The 16,949-nt window shown below is 40.7% G+C and overlaps 2 protein-coding genes across 4 annotated transcripts in view; one reads left to right on the forward strand and one right to left on the reverse strand.

Moving 5' to 3' along the window:
• Positions 1 to 5,785, reverse strand: part of GRAP2 (GRB2 related adaptor protein 2) — a 51,661-nt gene extending 45,876 nt beyond the window's left edge. Inside the window, exon 1 of the mRNA XM_053406199.1 lies at positions 5,654 to 5,785. The gene's annotated coding sequence lies outside the window, so the exon portion shown is untranslated. The remainder of the gene's footprint in view (positions 1 to 5,653) is intronic.
• A 2,726-nt stretch (positions 5,786 to 8,511) lies between these two features.
• The window catches only part of ENTHD1 (ENTH domain containing 1), a 36,107-nt gene continuing 27,669 nt past the window's right edge, over positions 8,512 to 16,949 (forward strand). For 2 of the 3 annotated variants that reach the window (XM_053406050.1, XM_053406053.1), the window contains exons 1-4: positions 8,512 to 8,593; positions 11,853 to 11,937; positions 13,318 to 13,777; positions 16,179 to 16,388. In XM_053406050.1, coding sequence (XP_053262025.1) covers positions 13,429 to 13,777; positions 16,179 to 16,388 — 559 coding nt within the window. In that variant the 5' untranslated portion in view covers positions 8,512 to 8,593; positions 11,853 to 11,937; positions 13,318 to 13,428. Of the gene's footprint in view, positions 8,594 to 8,619; positions 8,717 to 11,852; positions 11,938 to 13,317; positions 13,778 to 16,178; positions 16,389 to 16,949 lie in introns of those variants that run through there. The other variant, XM_053406052.1, reaches the window with a different exon arrangement.

The following is a 16,949-nucleotide window of genomic DNA, read 5'->3' on the forward strand; positions in this document are numbered from 1 at the left end:
TTTTATTATCTAGTTTCAGCCAGTGTTGTACGGTACTTCGCTGTACAGGTTGGGGAAGGGATGTAGCTCAGAGGTAGAGCAACTGTCTTGCATGCAGAAGATCCCAGATCCAATCTGCTGCATCTCCAGGAAGGATGAGGAATCCCTTGCCTGAAGTCCTGGTGAGCCACTGCATGTCAACATGGATGATACTGAGCTATATGGACTAGTGGCCAGACTCAGTGTAAGAGAGTTTCCTATGTTTGTATGCTTTTATTTCAAACTAGCAAGAGCCCCATCAGATCTGATATGTGTGGTGGGGCAAAAGAGAAAGGGCAAAGGAGAAGAACTTGCTATCAGAGGACCCAGTCATGGCTAGGGTGTGGAAGATGGGAGAGCAGATTAAAAGGGTAGGGCATGCAAAGATTCAGGTAGGTAGCCATGTTTGTCTGATGCAGTCAAAATAAATAAATAAAATTAATTTTAAAATTTTAAAATTGTCCAGTAGCACCTTAGAGACCAACTAAGTTAGTTCTGGGTATAAGCTTGCATGAAGAAGTGTGCATGCACACAAAAGCTTATACCCAGAGCAAAATTAGTTGGTCTCTAAGGTGCCACTGGACAATTTTTTAATTTATTTCGAGGGCATGCAAAGTGAGAGCAGGATCCCAGGGGGAAGAAGCCCACCAAGCGAGGCTGGAAGCAGAATGCAAGTCTTCTGGGCAGCACCACTCCCCCAACAACCTCATTCAAGAGGCCAAAGTTTCCCCATCCCTCGTCAAGTCAGAAGGTCATATAATATCAGATTGGTTTTGAAAGATGCCAACATATGTAGCACATGTATAAACAGCAACAGCAGCACTATCTGGCAGATTGAAATTGATTAGAATTTATGCTCAAGCCGTTTTGCTGCATGACAGCGGTTCTCAAAGGGTGTGGCAGGAGAGGATGACAAGTGTGACAGGAAGATTCAAGGACAACCAAAGAAATATTTAAACATTTCACCGTAGTATAGTATAGTATAGTATAGTATAGTATAGTATAGTATAATTTTTTTATTTTATTTGCAGAATATGGAATGATATCTTCATCAACCAATGGCCACAACAGCTAGAAGTCAATTGCAGCCCAGTTTAAGCCTCTAGTGCAGGCTTCCTCAGCCTCAGCCCTCCAGATGTTTTGAGACTACAATTCCCATCATCCTGACCACTGGTCCTGCTAGCTAGCAATCATGGGAGTTGTAGGCCAAAAACATCTGGAGGGCCGAGGTTGAGGAAGCCTGCTCTAGTGACTAAACTCATTTTGGATATACAACCAGAAACAGTATCCATGCCTCTTTTCAAGAGTACTGGCTACTTCTACAGTTCTTAATGACATATTGTTGTGAACAGGTATTTTCAAGATCAGAAAAGAGAAAGGCTTCTTTGTGTTATTGAGGAGATGAATTTTTCTCAAATTAGACCTAATGTAAATGAGATTACCCAGCAAAGCAAGCTCACACCTCTCACTGAGTTTGTATAATACTTAAAGCACATATAGTATGTAAAAGGCTTGTTTATAATTATATTTTGGAAATGATTCATGTTCTTGTGTAGCTGCATTGTTTTATACTTTCTGGCTGTCCCCTGATCATATTATAAAGTAGCTGTGTTCTATGTTATAAATCAAGCATTGCAAGGAGTTGTTTCTTTTTGTTTTCCAATGTATTTATCAATAAAAAATTGGATGTTGAGGGAGCAAATTTTTATTTTGGAAGTGTGGCTCAGAGAAAAACATTTGAGAACCACTGCTGTATGACTCTGTCATATCACTTCTTAATAATGCCTCAACATGCGCATCTGAAGAATAACAACATTCGGCTTATTTATTCATTTTAATCCACCCAGGCTAATGCATCATGATAATGAGAATGCAAGTTTACAGGACTCATGGGCAATTAAAGCAAGAGTAATAAAGCCTTCCTTCTTCCCTTTGCTGGAATTATGTGAACTATTACTAGGGAAGAGAAGGCCAAGCCAGGGTGATCTTGAAAAATACATCAAATCACAAGGAATGTTTTAAAAATTCTTCCTTTATTGTTTTGATTTTGTATCATTTTTTTAGTAATTTAAATTCTAAATGGCTTTGAAAAAATGCTAAATAAAAGTGTGTGTGTTGTTGAGTGACTGGAAGAGGCAGGCGTTTAAGGTTGGGGTCCCCAATGTGGCACCTGTGTGCATTATTTATTTTGTGGTTTTATATTTTGATTTTGTGCTGTGAACCTTCAGGTAGAGGGCAGTATATAAATTCAAATAAGAACAACAGTGCCCTTAAGCACCTCCTCACACTAGCACCTGCCCATCCCATTTTTAAAATTAAATAGGTTTTTTTGTTATTTGATGGGTGTGCCTTTTGGGGGGGGATGTTGTCTGCTTTTGTCTGTGTTTTAATTGTTGGGGCCAATAGTTGTTTTGTCTGTTTCTTTAGGTGTGTGTGGGTGTTCTGAGTATTGCTTGATTTTCTTCTGCAAAAAAGGTACAGTGGTACCTCAGGTTAAGTACTTAATTCGTTCCAGAGGCCCGTTCTTAACCTGAAACTGTTCTTAACCTGAAGCACCACTTTAGCTAATGGGGCCTCCTGCTGCTGCTGCGCCGCCGGAGCATGATTTCTGTTCTCATCCTGAAGCAAAGTTCTTAACCTGAGGTACTATTTCTGGGTTAGCGGAGTCTGTAACCTGAAGCGTATGTAACCTGAAGCGTATGTAACCCGAGGTACCACTGTATTTCACAATTCCCTCAACCAATTTCCAAATGTGCCTGGCAGGTCCCAAAAGGTTGGGGACTCCTGACCTAAAGCCATCTGTGAGCTCATTTGTTGGCATCTAGTCAGGTGAATTGACAGACAATGACCTGCATTGACAGTCAAAGTTGGGTTACTACAAGGGGGGCGGCATTTTAAACTGAAAGGAAGCCCGGAAGGGGGAAGGTGAGAAGTAGCAATAATCACAACAGGTGTAACAACTTAGTACCCTGCAGATTTGATGGGAGCTAATAATAGTGAACAGCCAAAGCTCTTGGCATTACCGAGGCCATCTTTCAGCAATTACCTACACCGGAGATTGCATTTTTGAAGGTAGTGAGAGAAAATTAATGCCTGAATGGGAATCTCATGCAGTTGACACTGCGTCAGACCTTTTTGTTCCAGGTGGATCATGGGGCTTTGGCTACAGCTTCCTGTGTTTGATGGCACTCTGCTGCCTCTTAAGTCAGCTAGCTAATTTCTGGGATGGCCCTATTGCCACAAGGAGAAAATGGTCTGAATGGGAGAGGATTAAATTTACTCTGTCAAAAAATAGCAATAACCCAGAACTGTAAATTGAACCAATTGAAGATAATGGAGATTGGGGGGGGGGGAGATGGAACACAAGTAACAGAGTGATCCGCCCGGTGATTCAAGAAGTTAAATTAGAAGAGCAGCAAAAATAAAAAATACACAGGAAAATAAAATCACACTCCCCCAATTTTTTTTCTTTTTCAAAAAATAAAGAGTGATGAGAATGTAGGCAAGAAGGTGGGTCATCCAAGGAGCTCTAATCCAACACAAACTGTTATTTCCACTCCAATAATGCATAATATTGGGAATATCACACTAGCATAAAAATGACATTGTGTGTGCGGCATCTTTCATCTCACTTAGAATCATAGAACAGGAAGGTACCCCAAGGGGAATCTAGTCCAACCCCAGGCAATGCAGGAATCATTCCAGCCGATTCAACAAGTTGAAAAAAGCCGTTCCAAAGTACAACAATAAGAAGGGATGAACTATAAACCTGACAGTGACCCCCTCATCTGCTTTGAACAGCTGTCCCATTGAAAGAGCAACAGTTTGTTGTACAAGGGAAGATAAATAAAGAACCAAACCAACTTCTCATACTGTGCAAAACCAGCAGAAGACAGCAGGGCAGGGTGGGGGGTTAGAATGAAGTTTCCGCACGGCAGATACTCTGCTGCAGCAGTGGCTAACCTGTGCCTTCCAGATATTGCTACACCACACACCCCGTCATCCCTGACCATTGGATCTGATGGGAACTGGGGTTCAACAACACCTGGAGAGCCACAGGTGAGCCACCCCTGACCTAATTTCACAGCATGCCACATCCTGGTGCAGTTGCCTCCCTTAGGTATAATGTGCTTTGAAATTTGAGAATGACTTTCAAAGAACTATGTTTGTTTGGGGACCAAGTCTCAACAGCCCATTTGTCTTCCCTTTGCCCTAAGTGCAAATACAAAATCATTTGGTCAATTTATGACCCAGACCAAACTATCCCCACATGTACAGCTGAAAAGCTTTCCAGGGCTAAGGTTACTTGGTGCTGGTTTGAAGCTGGATTCTCTTCTACATTGCCTAACTTTCTTCTATGTATTTTCCTGCCTATACCCTAAGGGCTGAACCAGTCGCTTGCCCTTGTTCTGCTGTCTTGCTTTATTTTATTTAACAAAACAGCAGCACAAGGACAACCTGCTGGCTTAGCTTTTAGGTTCAGCTGGCGGTAGTGGTGGGTGTCAGATTGAGACTGTGCGGGGAGTGGGGTTTTAACCCTTGTGCCACCATAGTCTCAGTCTGAATCAGGAGCCATTGCACCTGTCGTCTGCAACAAGTGCAAGCTCTCATTTGCAGCATAGCAGCTGCTGGGGGTGGGGGGAGGATTCTGATTAGGACTGTGGAAGCGGCAAAGAGTTACACCCCCCCATCTCTCAACTCACAGTCCTGATCTGGTCGTGGTGCACACACATACACACACATCCCCCACCCTGCCCTAAGACCAGCTATTTGTTAAATAAAATCTAACTTTGCAGTGGTAAGCTATGTGACAAGTATCACATCTGCTTCGACCCTAACAGCGTGGCTCAGATCTGGAATTAGGAATGTAGCCAAAATGGACACAATAGGCAGCTATCAACATGCAAACCCCAAGGTTTGCAGAAGTGGGGGCAGGAATTGTTTGGAAATGTAAACCCAGGGGGACCCCCCTAATTCCAAGTGAGGACTGAGCATGTTCAGCACCCAGGGAATGCAGGGGGTGGGGGAGAAAGAAATAGAAAACTTTGGTGGGAGAGGCAGAATGGAATGGAATATCCTGAAATAAAACATGGCTGGCTAGTAGAGAAGGACAAATCTGTCAATTTCAATATCTATCAGTTTCTCGTTTGTCCAATCTTATGTTCAATTCTCCACATTTCCACATCAGTCTGTATATTTTTTTTAAGACCTCATGAAAATTCACCAGCATTTTAACATGAATGTAGCCTAACTTACGCATTTGTATGCAGTTTTGCATTACATATACATTTTTGCATGGCAATTCTCTGTAATATACTGTGTTTCTGTATGTTATTTTCACCAATATCTTCATTTTTTTAATGCACACTTTATCCTAGTATATGCATTTTGTACCTGTTGCTTGACTGGAGAACTGCAGTGCAAATTTCGGAAAAGTGCAAATTTTGAAGGATGTTTTGGCCCACATATTTTGGAAAGGGTGAATTATGTAGGTTATGCTAACTATTTTGAATCTCTCCCCCATTCCCACTGGCTAGAGCACTTGGCAGGATCATTATGTATTGCAGCCTTTTATTGCAGGTCTTACCCATTCTGCCTAATGTTCATTAATCATAAGCAAACATTAACCACATACCTCTGGTAGCAGATTGGGCTGGAAAAGAGAGGTGACTTGCTCCTCTTTACTAGATCTCGTCCTTGCAGAATTTACGAAGTAAAACTATGATGGAGTTCCATGACACATGACAAGCCTCACTCTCTCCTTCAGACTAGACCCTTGCAAAGTATTTTTTTCTTCAAAGCCATTCACTGTCACACTAGGCTTTCACCACTTACAACTCCCCCCTCCTTTACCCACTCGCAAGGAGGTTCAGCCAATCACACAATTAAGAAGGAAACCACAATCACAAGCCATGGAGGAACTCAGATGTGACAACTCGGAAAGCTGGGTGTTGGCTAAGAGCTAGTTAACTGCTGTGGTTCTCATTATTTTTTTCTCACTGTCAAGTGATGTATGGTTTTGCAGTTCCGTGAAGCTGAGAAATTTCCCTGTGCATGGGATTGCCACATCTCTGGTATATTTGGATTTCCTCTTATTTTACAACGTCACAGAGCATGGGAAATAATCAGTGGCATAATGGGGAAATTTGGGCAGGGGGTTGGAAACAGAGGGGCAAAGTATCTTTCTAGCTGGGTGAAGAATAACAGCATATATTCGTGACAAGAGTTCAGAAATGGGGGGGGGGCAAGTGGTGGGTGAGCTCCTTGCTTGGGGGGGGAAGCCCTAATATTATGAAACACATTGCCTTTGAACACAGAAGTTCCATTTAGCTATCATGGCTAAAAGCTCTTGAAAAATCTATTCCAACGTGAATACTGTATATATGATCTCTGTCTAAGCCAGGGACCCACCAGCTGTTGTTACTCCACAATTCCCATTAGCCCCAGCCAGCATGTCAATGGTCAGGGTCATGGGAACAGTAGTCCAATACCATTTGGAAGGCCATTTGTTCCAAATCGAAGCCACTGGTTGTTACTGCTAGCAATCACCAGTGTTGGGAAACTATTCATGCATCTCCTGTGTAATATCTAGTTTGTTCTATAGGGACTGAAGAATGCTATTTGCTGCACTGAATTGGCAATAGCATTGCATTTCCCTCCTATGAATAATAGCCACTTCACTGGAAAGGGTGGGATGAGGGATGATTTTCATTGGGATTTAAACATGTGAGGAAAGGGTTAAGCCTCCCAAAGGGTCAAAACCTAGACACATTAATTGCATTAATGCAATATAGTGTCATGTTTAATTTGGCAACCCACACTAAAATGATAGAATTTTCTACCATGAGTTTTAGTAATGGCCACCAACTATGTTTGGGAATATAAGTGAGGAGAGTTCTGTAGCGCTCACACCCTCCTTGTGGGCTTTCCATGGGCCACTATGCACAGAATATTATACTAGGTGGACCCTCAGTTTGATCCACTAGGGATCTTCTTATGTTCATAATAATAATAATAATAATAATAATAATAATAATAATAATAATATTTATACTCCACCCATCTGGCTGGTTTCCCCAGCCACTCTGCGCGGCTTACAACATATCTAAAAACATGAAATCAAAGTGTTTGTGAACCCAAATTTCTGCTGAATTGTGGCCTCTAGATTTATTTTCTGGATGCTTAAAATTAAGGCTGCATCCACACACACTGGTAATTTGACAGATTTGATTATCATAACGTTGCCTTAAAAAAATCACCACAGATTTCATACTTTTGAAAGAATATCTCTGTTTACATGTTTGTCAATGTGATATGTGTTTCATAGCAAACAATCCCACCTTCTGGTGGGAGCATGGTAGGAAACTCAACCTAAATGTGGAAAAGCAGATAGTACGAGATGGAGCTGTCAGAATCACAAAACAGGAACGCCTCTCTAGGTTGTGATTTGACGTTCTGATTAATAAATCACAGTACTGCTGGGAAAGTTGTGTACACATATTTATCAGTGCAAACAATGGACAATGTCAAGGCAGATGCATGATTGCATCTGGTTGCTAGTTATGCAGCTTCTCAGCTACTCCTCATATTTCTTTATTTTAAATCTGTCTTTCAGCTAAGATCAAAGTTATATATATCATATAACAACACACTAAAATTATTTAAAAAACACTCTACAAAGGCTAATCAGCAGCAGCATTAATCCTGGTAGAGTCAATCATTTCAGCATAATCTTTGTAGCATCAATATTAATCATTTCAGAAGCAACAAGGTGAAGCTAATCAGGAGATTTCCATCACAGGGCTGACTTGGACTAGTAGCTAAAAGCCTACAAGGAATCCTAGATAGGGCGTTTCACATACTGTACTAGATATGCATGTTTCCATGTCTCTAGTAACTGACATGTGGTTAGATTCATATTTGTTATGTCATGCACAGATCTAACATCTGGCCCAAACTTGGCCAGCTGTGACCATCCAGGTGGAGAAAGGCAAACAGCATCACAGTTTCAATTCCCAAATGATAGAATCAAAACCAAATCTTTACCCAGTAGATGTCAATTTCCCATCCTAAAAATTTAGATGCAGTTTAATCTTTGTTAGTAGGAAACACTCATGCAAATACATTTGTCAGTTCACACCAAATCTCAGACCAGAGGAGTGAGCTAGTTCTGGCCTAGGTCTTTCAAACAATCTTTCATTTTAAAAATCAGCACAGTACACTTGTTATAAAGGCTAGCCAGTGATTAGCAGGCTGCACAATTGTGCACACAGTTTGTTCCTTATTTTCTGCCTGGGAAGGAAACTGCTCAGTTCTTGTGGAACTGGGTGACTGTTTGCTGCTGGAATTGCTAGCTGTCAGCTATCGGGAATTGTAGAAGGGAGGGCCTAGGACAAGTGACAGAAGCTGTGGACCAACCAATCTCTAAATGGCAAACAAGGAAATGGGAGGGGCTTTAGAATCAACGTTCTGATTGGAAGGTGAGTAGGAGTGGGTGGGCTCTGCAAATGACTGATGGCAGTTTCAAATACATGGGGGAAATGTCTTAACTGTCACAGCTGAGTTGTTTTGCCAGGTAGGACAACATTTGTGGAGGAAAAATACTCTGTGTGGGGCTGTGATTGGTAGTTTGGAGAAAGCTCGGCAGAGGGTGGAATAGTTCCCTTATGGAACCCAATTTGTACTCTCTCTTTTTTTGGTGTGTCTCTATATACTGTGTGGTTTACTAAAAACGAACTGTCTTATTTATGTTGGATTTATAGCATTTTTACTCCACCCAGCTGAAACAAAAATCAGCAATAAGACTAATATAATATCTAATATAAGTAGCATAAGATAACCCATGTGATAATATAAAAAATATGTTTTTATATACTGAGGATTGAAACTATAAAACCGTTCTGTGTGTACTAGGTTTTATCTTTTGTCATGTGAAAAAATATACCCAGGAGTGTGGGATGTTAAAAGGATTGCCATCTATTTTCTACTATGTTGACGCCAATATGTGTGTCTCAGAGCATGCATAGAGGGCCTTTCTACAAAGTGAGCCAGTTTATAAAGCTTTGTTTCTAGAGAGGCGAGGCAAACTTACTTGATTTTGGTTTTCATGAGCTCAGTTAAGATTATAATGTGCTGGCAAGTATTTGGGGGAAAGGTAAAATTTCCCCCAGATAATTTCTTGTGGATTTGCAACTGTTATTTATGCTTCTTTTTATTTTTAATTTATTTTATTGTAGTGTGTTGGTTGAATTTTACTGCCTCCTGGAACGCTATTGCCAAACAACTGTGTTACAGTATTATGCTATATATTGACTTACGTTTGTTGGTCAGGAGAGCACTGTAAAAACAAATTATAGAAGTAGTCTCATAAAAATCAAAACAGGCTGGGATTGACTCACAAAAAAGCAGTAGGGTCAACTGTTCCTTTGTAGCAAGTTATGATTCCAACAGAGTTATCTTTGGCTTGTGAAAAAACAGATCAATATTTGCTGCTGGATAACCAATGTCACAGTGCATCTCTGCCTGAAAGGAGAGAGTGACACATACAAACCAAAGAACAAATCCTTTGATTGAAATTTTTAATAGATTCGTTGAAACACATTATAAAATGAAAATTTTCTCTGCATGAGCAATGCAGATAAAATCAGCTGCATTTGAAGTGCAAACAAGGAGAAATGGCAAGTGGTAGAATGTATAGTACCCATCTAATAAAGATTCCTTTCTCTCCTGTGTCTTAGCATCTTTGTTTTTTGTTTCCAACAAATCTTAATTAAAACACTACATTTTCCATCTAGCTTACTTGAGGTTGTGTATTCTGTGATCAAAAGGATAATTATCCTCGTGTATTTTTTGGAAAATTAATAAGGTGACATTTTTACTTCAAATTCCAACTTAGCCTTGGATTTAAAACACACTTAATTGAAACATAATAGTGGTCAGAAAGGACAACGCTGTTAGGATACACTAGTATGCGAGATGAAAAACAAGCAACACATTTGTCATGAATTTTAATATTTTGCCATTTGCGCATGTAAAATGTGATTATAGATTGTATCTCTGGCTGAGGCTGGGTGCATGTCAGAGCTTGAAATCAATTTGATACATGTTTGTGACAATATTTTCTGGTGACTCAGTCAGGAATTGCACAGAGACCTACCCACCCTGATGCCAACTAATGAAAAGAAGGGAAGGGAGATGGAGGAACATTTCATAAAAGCTGTGAACTAGCAATTCACAAGGATTTATACTCTTGGGAGGCTGCGTACTCTTTTTATGCCCTCACTGCAGCAACTTAAATGCACTCCTAGTTGCTAGTGCCAGCTGTGAAACCCAACAGTCAAGCTAATCAGTACACAGAAACACTGTTCCACAGTTTAGCAAAGGCTTTGGCTTTCCTTTTTTCATTTCCTCTTAATTTTAGAGCCACTCAGGATGTTAGATGACAAGAAATGATTAGTTCATTTTCTGCAGATGCATAAAAACGTCCTACATTTCTGCTTTGGTGATGTGAGATCAGGATCAAAAGAACGCCTAGCAGGCATGGCCAAACTTGGCCCTCCAGATGTTTTTGGACTACAATTCCCATCATCCCTTATCACTGGTCCTGTTAGCTAGTGTTGATGGGAGCTGTAGTCCCAAAACATCTGGAGGGCCAAGTTTGGCCATGCCCTAGATCTTAAATGTTCTCTCTCTCTCTCTCTCTCTCTCTCTCTCTCTCTCTCTCTCTCTGTGTGTGTGTGTGTCTGTATGTTGCTTACATGGAGCCAGAGCAGCCCCCATGAATTATTCTGATACAGCAGAACCTACTGTGCAGATTAATAATTTGCCTAACATAGAGCAGAGTTGTTTGCACTCCCTTGTTTTATTTCAGACATGATTATTCTGATCTGCCAAACCATTGAGAATGTGCTGCAAAGTTGCATGCTCCCTCCTCCCACAAAACAAAATACTTTAACTGCCAAAGTCCAGGGTAAAGAGATCTGTCTTTAGTATATGATGAAAGCTGCATAATGAATATGCTTGATGTACCTTTCCTGTTTTCCTTTGATGTCAGAATCCTCATCTGTGGGTGAGTGTTAATCATGAATTGTCTCCAAAACCATGATTTGAAATAGATTTGCAAACCAGTATTTGGAGTCGATCCTGACTAGTGCTAACCCATATTTTGGTCATTGTGGCAAAGTCTGGTTGCACAAACTGGGAAAAGGAGGAGGAAGTCTATGAGAAAGAGGGGAGGAAGGAACATGTCCATAATCCTGTGGTTTGTAGGATCAGGAAAAGCAAAGTTTTAATGGAACCTTTCTGTTTTGGGTGCTCTCTTATCCAAACTAAATAATACAAGCTGTAATAATATTTTAAATTTGCACAACTTTAGTTCACACAGTTCTTTGCTCAGAAGGTAAGCATTTATTATTAACATACCAATGGGAACAATAAGCAACATAAAGGTTTTGTTCTGATAGACCAAGATTATTAAATTAGTGTCAAGGAATTCTAGTTGGAACTAGAATTAGCATCATCCCAGGCAGATGGAATAGGTATAAATAATAAATTATTATTATATCATTCCAGTAGTGTCTTTCCCTTTTACAGATTACTAAAGATATTCATTATTGTTTTCCTCAAGTTTACAAATATAATCACAGTATTGGTGATTTCTGATTACTGAGAAATGATAAAATTATTTTGTATTATCTAGTCTATCAACCTCATCTACAGTAAGTAGCCTATTCTGTATTAGCACTTTTTTCTTGAGAGACACTATTTGTCTTTTACTGCTGCACAATAGACAAAATAATCCACTTTCTCCACCTATATTTCTGTCTGCCTTTCAGGTCCCAGGGTTAGCCCTACTGTAAGGGAGGCTGAAGCAGCTGCCTCAGATCGCTGATTTAGAATGTCACAAAAGAGCAAAAAATGGTTAGTTATTTACTTTACTGTTGTTGTATTTTTACTGTTAGGGTGGGGGAAAGGCACTTGTGGGATTTTCTGCCTTGGGTGGCAACATAACCTGACCAGCCTTGGGGATTATGCACCACAACTGGGAGCACAGCCTGAGTGTCATTTGCTGCTACACCTCAATCCAGATAAGACCGAGGCGCTATTAGTGGGTTCCCTAGACTGGATGGGTGGGAGATTGCCTGCTGTCGATGGGGTTACACTTCCTCTGAAGGAGCAGGTTCATAGCTTGGGGGTTCTCTTTGATCCTTTGCTCTCGCTCGAGGCTCAAGTGGCCTCAGTGCCCCTGAGTGCCTTCCATCAGCTTCGGCTGGTGGTCCAACTACGTCCCTATCTGGATGGGGATAGCCTAACTACTGTTCTCTATGCTCTGGTAATGCTCAAGGTAAGATTACTGCAATGCGTTATACATAGGGCTGCCTCTGAATACAGTTCAGAAACTTCAACTAGTGCAGAATTCAGTGGCAAGGCTGTTCACCGGAGCAAGACGGTTTGAGCGTATTGCACTGATCCTGGTCCGACTGCACTGGTTACCAATTAGTTTCTGGGCCCTATTCAAAGTGCTGGTTTTGGCCTATAAAGCCTTAAATGGCTCAGGACTGCAATACCTCAAGGACCGCCTCTTTCCATATGAACCTACCTGGACCCTGAGATCATCTTCTGGGCAGCGGCGGAGCTAGTCGCTCGGGCACCTGGAGTGGCACACATGCTGTGCACCCTGGGGTATGGCGATCCACCCAGGGGGGTGATCAGCGTGGTGGCAATCAGCCCGGGGAGATTTTGTCATCCGCCTCTTGGATGACACCTGGGGCGAAGTGTCCCCCTTCCTACACCCCTGCTTCTGGGGCCCTTTTTCATGTGCCTCCTCCTGGAGAGGTTCGGAGGGTGGCAACATGAGAATGGGCCTTCTCTGCAGTGGCTCCCTGTCTGTGAAATGGTCTCCCCAGGGAAGTTTGCCTGGCACCTTCATTATAGGCACTAGGCAAAAATGTTCCTTTTTAACCAGGCCTTTGGTTGATTTGATTGATATCCTATGCCCTTTTAAAATGTTTTTGTTTGTTTGTTTGGGGGAGCTATTGGGTTTTTGTTTTTATTTTGATTATGTATTTTGTGGTTTTATATTTTGATTTTATTCTGTGAACCACCCTGAGACCTCTGGGTATAGTGTGGTATATAAATTCAAATAATAATAATAATCAAGCAGCAAAATATTCTGGGTCAGCTCTGGCAGAGCATCTCTTTAAGGAAGTGGCAGCTCTGAGTTCTTTGTACCTACTCCTTTTCTCTCAAAACACTTGCATGTTCTCATACAATCTCCTTCCTGCTCTTCTGTTTTTTCAGAATCTTAGTAGTTTACTCCATAGGAGAATGGAGAAAGAGAGTGACATCACAGGAAAAAACTCCCAGCATTTCTCATCCTTTTTTTAAACCAAGGAACCATTCGCCGCATTCATGGCACTCAGGAGGCATGTAAAGAACTTTGTGAAGAATTATTCTGAAGCCGAGGTAAAAGTCAGAGAAGCAACATCTAATGACCCCTGGGGCCCCTCCAGTTCTCTGATGTTAGAGATAAGTGACTTGACTTTTAATGCCGTCTCTCTTTCTGAGATAATGAGCATGATATGGCATAGGTTGAACGACCATGGAAAGAACTGGAGGCATGTGTACAAGTCTCTCACACTTTTGGATTATCTCCTCAAGAATGGATCAAAGAAAGTCATTCAGAATTGTCAAGAGGCCTTCTTTAATATCCAGGTGTTGAAGGACTTCCATCATTTAGATGAAGCAGGAAAGGATCAAGGTAAAACTACCCAAGTACTTTCAGAATTCCCTTAAAATAAAGTTGTGGTCTGTGTGAATGTGTGTGTGTGTGTGTTGGCGGTTAGGAACATAGAAGGTACTATTATGTTTTATTATGACCATATGTGTCGTCTTGTATTTGAAGGTCTCCAAGTGATTTACATATTTATCAAATTGCTGAGGGATTAAAAAGCTATGACGCTTTAGACATGGGCAGAGGCCATAGCTCAGTACCAGCACACACTGCTGATTCACATTCACTCATCTCCATTTGAAGCACAGGGTAATAAGAGATCGGAAATGACATTGCATATTGCGCAGTAAAATCTGCTTGAACATTACCAAAAGTTGCAATAGGAGATCAAAACAGACTCACGGAGGAGCAAGTGGCTGAATATCTCATACCCTGCAAAGAGCTGAGATCCTAGATGATATGAGTCAAATTAGGATTATGAGGCCCTTTGTACAAAATGTGATATAAGGATAAATATTATTAAAGCATCCATTGCTTGAAAAAGAATATAGATGCTAACATTTTTTTTTGCCAGGCATCAAGCAGGATGGATTAAATAGGTGACATGTTGGATTAAAAGAAAATTATGTAAATTCATATATGAATCCAGTAATGCTAGAAAAATTGTTAGTGCCATGAATAATTAACGTATTGCACTAGTAAATGTATTAAATTATTAACAGCACTTGCTGAGAATATCAGCAGCTGGTAGATGAAGCAAACAATCCATCAACTCTGAGTCTTTCTATGAATATCTGCTGTCAGATGAATTACAACCCTATATGATGCATGTAAACAAATTCCAACTGTGACAAACCTAATTTGTGCTTTAATGATTTAGATGTGCCAAGTATTTTTATTTATGTGTTCTCCAGGATGAGAAAATCGTATATTGAAGGAGAATTGCGGCATGGCTTTTGAAATACTGAAGCAAAGTTATTGTATTGTTTCATCACCTATTTACATGAGTGACAGAGCGACTTGATAATAAATAATTTCATTATTTTGCAAGACACAATGGCTGTTTAGCTTCAGATTGATAACACTTGGAACTGATACATAAATCATGATGTCAGTGATACCTAGTGTATAGCTATTTCAACTGAAAAACAATCTTTCTTTGCAGCAGAGTTTAAATTATATAAATCTATGCAGTAGGTGAAGTCACAAACTGTGGTAAAGTGTATCCACAAATTGGCTAAAATATAATTTGCAATATTTGGACAGCCGTATACAATGGATGCAATATATAGGCTATCATGTGTCAAGTTTGCATCCCCTCTGAACTGCAAGCGCCATGCCAAGTCAGCAGAAGCAGGTCTGCTTGAGCTGTAATGGCATCTGTCGCGAGCCCTGCAGCGATCAAGATTGGGCTTGGATTGCCAGACACAGACTCAGGAAGAGGAATAAAGGGTGGGTGGGGGGCTGAATATTGGGAAGCTGGGTTCGAGGAAGGAGAATTTCCCCTCTCCACTCTGACTTCTGCTGCACTGGGTGGTGGAGCTGGGATGCGGAGGGCTTGGAGGTGGAATTAGAGGCAGCGCCAACTGAACAGGAAGGTGCAGTCTTGTTGTCTAGAACCAGGCACTACCTTTGCAAACAGGAGCACACCCAACCTGAAGGAGCATGTATTTACAATCCAGACATTACTGCAAGAAGAGCAAGTCTTATGAACAAGCATGTTACACCTCATCTTTAAAAGCTTGGGCAGGGTGTGAAAACTTGTTGGGACATATTTGTTGCTTCCATCTAATTCTGAACTTCTTGCCCTGTTCTTGAACTCCTGAACAATGACTTCTGGGTCTTACCTTTGCTGATGAGCCTGTACCATTATTTGCCTGAATAAATAACTCTTTCTTACAAGTAATGTCCTCCGCTTGCGTGTTTTCGGATGGGAGCCAGGATAGCATCAAACTTTTTATCCCACATGGGGAACTGAAGATGCAAACATAGGGTAGTATTCAACTACGTTTTACTCAGAATAGACAGTCATGCTCATTCATTTCAATGGACCCACTCTGAGGAAAACTTAGTTGCATGCATGGCCAATTTAAAATGATAGATGGTTAAAAATAAATAAACAGATATTAAAACATTTGTTTCATTGAAAATATATTTATATTTTTTCTGAATGAAGACAAGGGCTCTGATATGATTATGAATAATGTCTTAGTTTAAACAATACTTATAATATATAGACATACCGTATGTACCAATGTATACCAACTGTTGAATATTTGTCCAGCTCATTATCCTATGTATCAAGAGCTTCATGCCATCATTACAAATTTCAGCATCTTCTGTATCTATAGAGTTCTACAACAGAGCTAGTCAGCATTACACTAAACTGTACATTAAAAAAAATCATTTCTTTAATCTTTTTCAACAGGTTATCATGTGAGGGAGAAGGCTAAGCAAGTCCTTGTTTTATTAAAAGATGATCAACTGTTGTACAATGAACGTGAAATTGCACGTCGGACTAGGCGGCGCACTTCCTATGCAATGCTTTCCCCCACAACGGTTACTGAAAAAGCTTACTTTCCATCAATGCCTATCTCGGATCCTGTGTCAGAATTCCCTCCTTCAGAGAACATCCAACGTAAGCAGCACTACTTTAAATTGCAAAGCAAGTATTTGCATTTCAGAGCTTTAGTGACTGAAATTCCAGCATGACCTCAGAGCCACTTGGTATTCTTGGTTAAATCCCTGTCTCCTAGCCTCAGCATCTTTCACAAACCAACCAACAACTGGGTGATTTAGCAAGGAGGCATCTGCTTGGCATGGGAAACAGAATGCTGAGGTAGCTGGGTCTTTGGTTTGATCCCACGGGGCTCTTTTATATTCTTAATTTATTGTGTCTCCTGATAAGGATTATTATTATTATTACCACCACATTCAGTAAAATGCTGCACAATGCTGCATAAAAGCCCTTTCCATGCTAGAACCCTTTAGCACTGCAGAAACATTGCTCTTCTACAATCAGCTGGAAATGCAATTATAATTATGGTTCTACATGGCACTTAATATTCCCCTATATGCTCATTAACCTCCCACAGTACCTGTCCCTATACCATGGTAATGGTAACCTAGGATTGTAGTCTCACTGCAGAGATGCTGTGACCAGAGATGCCTCAATTATTCTGCGCAGAAGTACTTGCTG

Source organism: Podarcis raffonei, chromosome 10 (genome assembly GCF_027172205.1).
Source record: "Podarcis raffonei isolate rPodRaf1 chromosome 10, rPodRaf1.pri, whole genome shotgun sequence".
In the NCBI taxonomy this organism is placed as follows: Eukaryota; Metazoa; Chordata; class Lepidosauria; order Squamata; family Lacertidae; genus Podarcis; species Podarcis raffonei.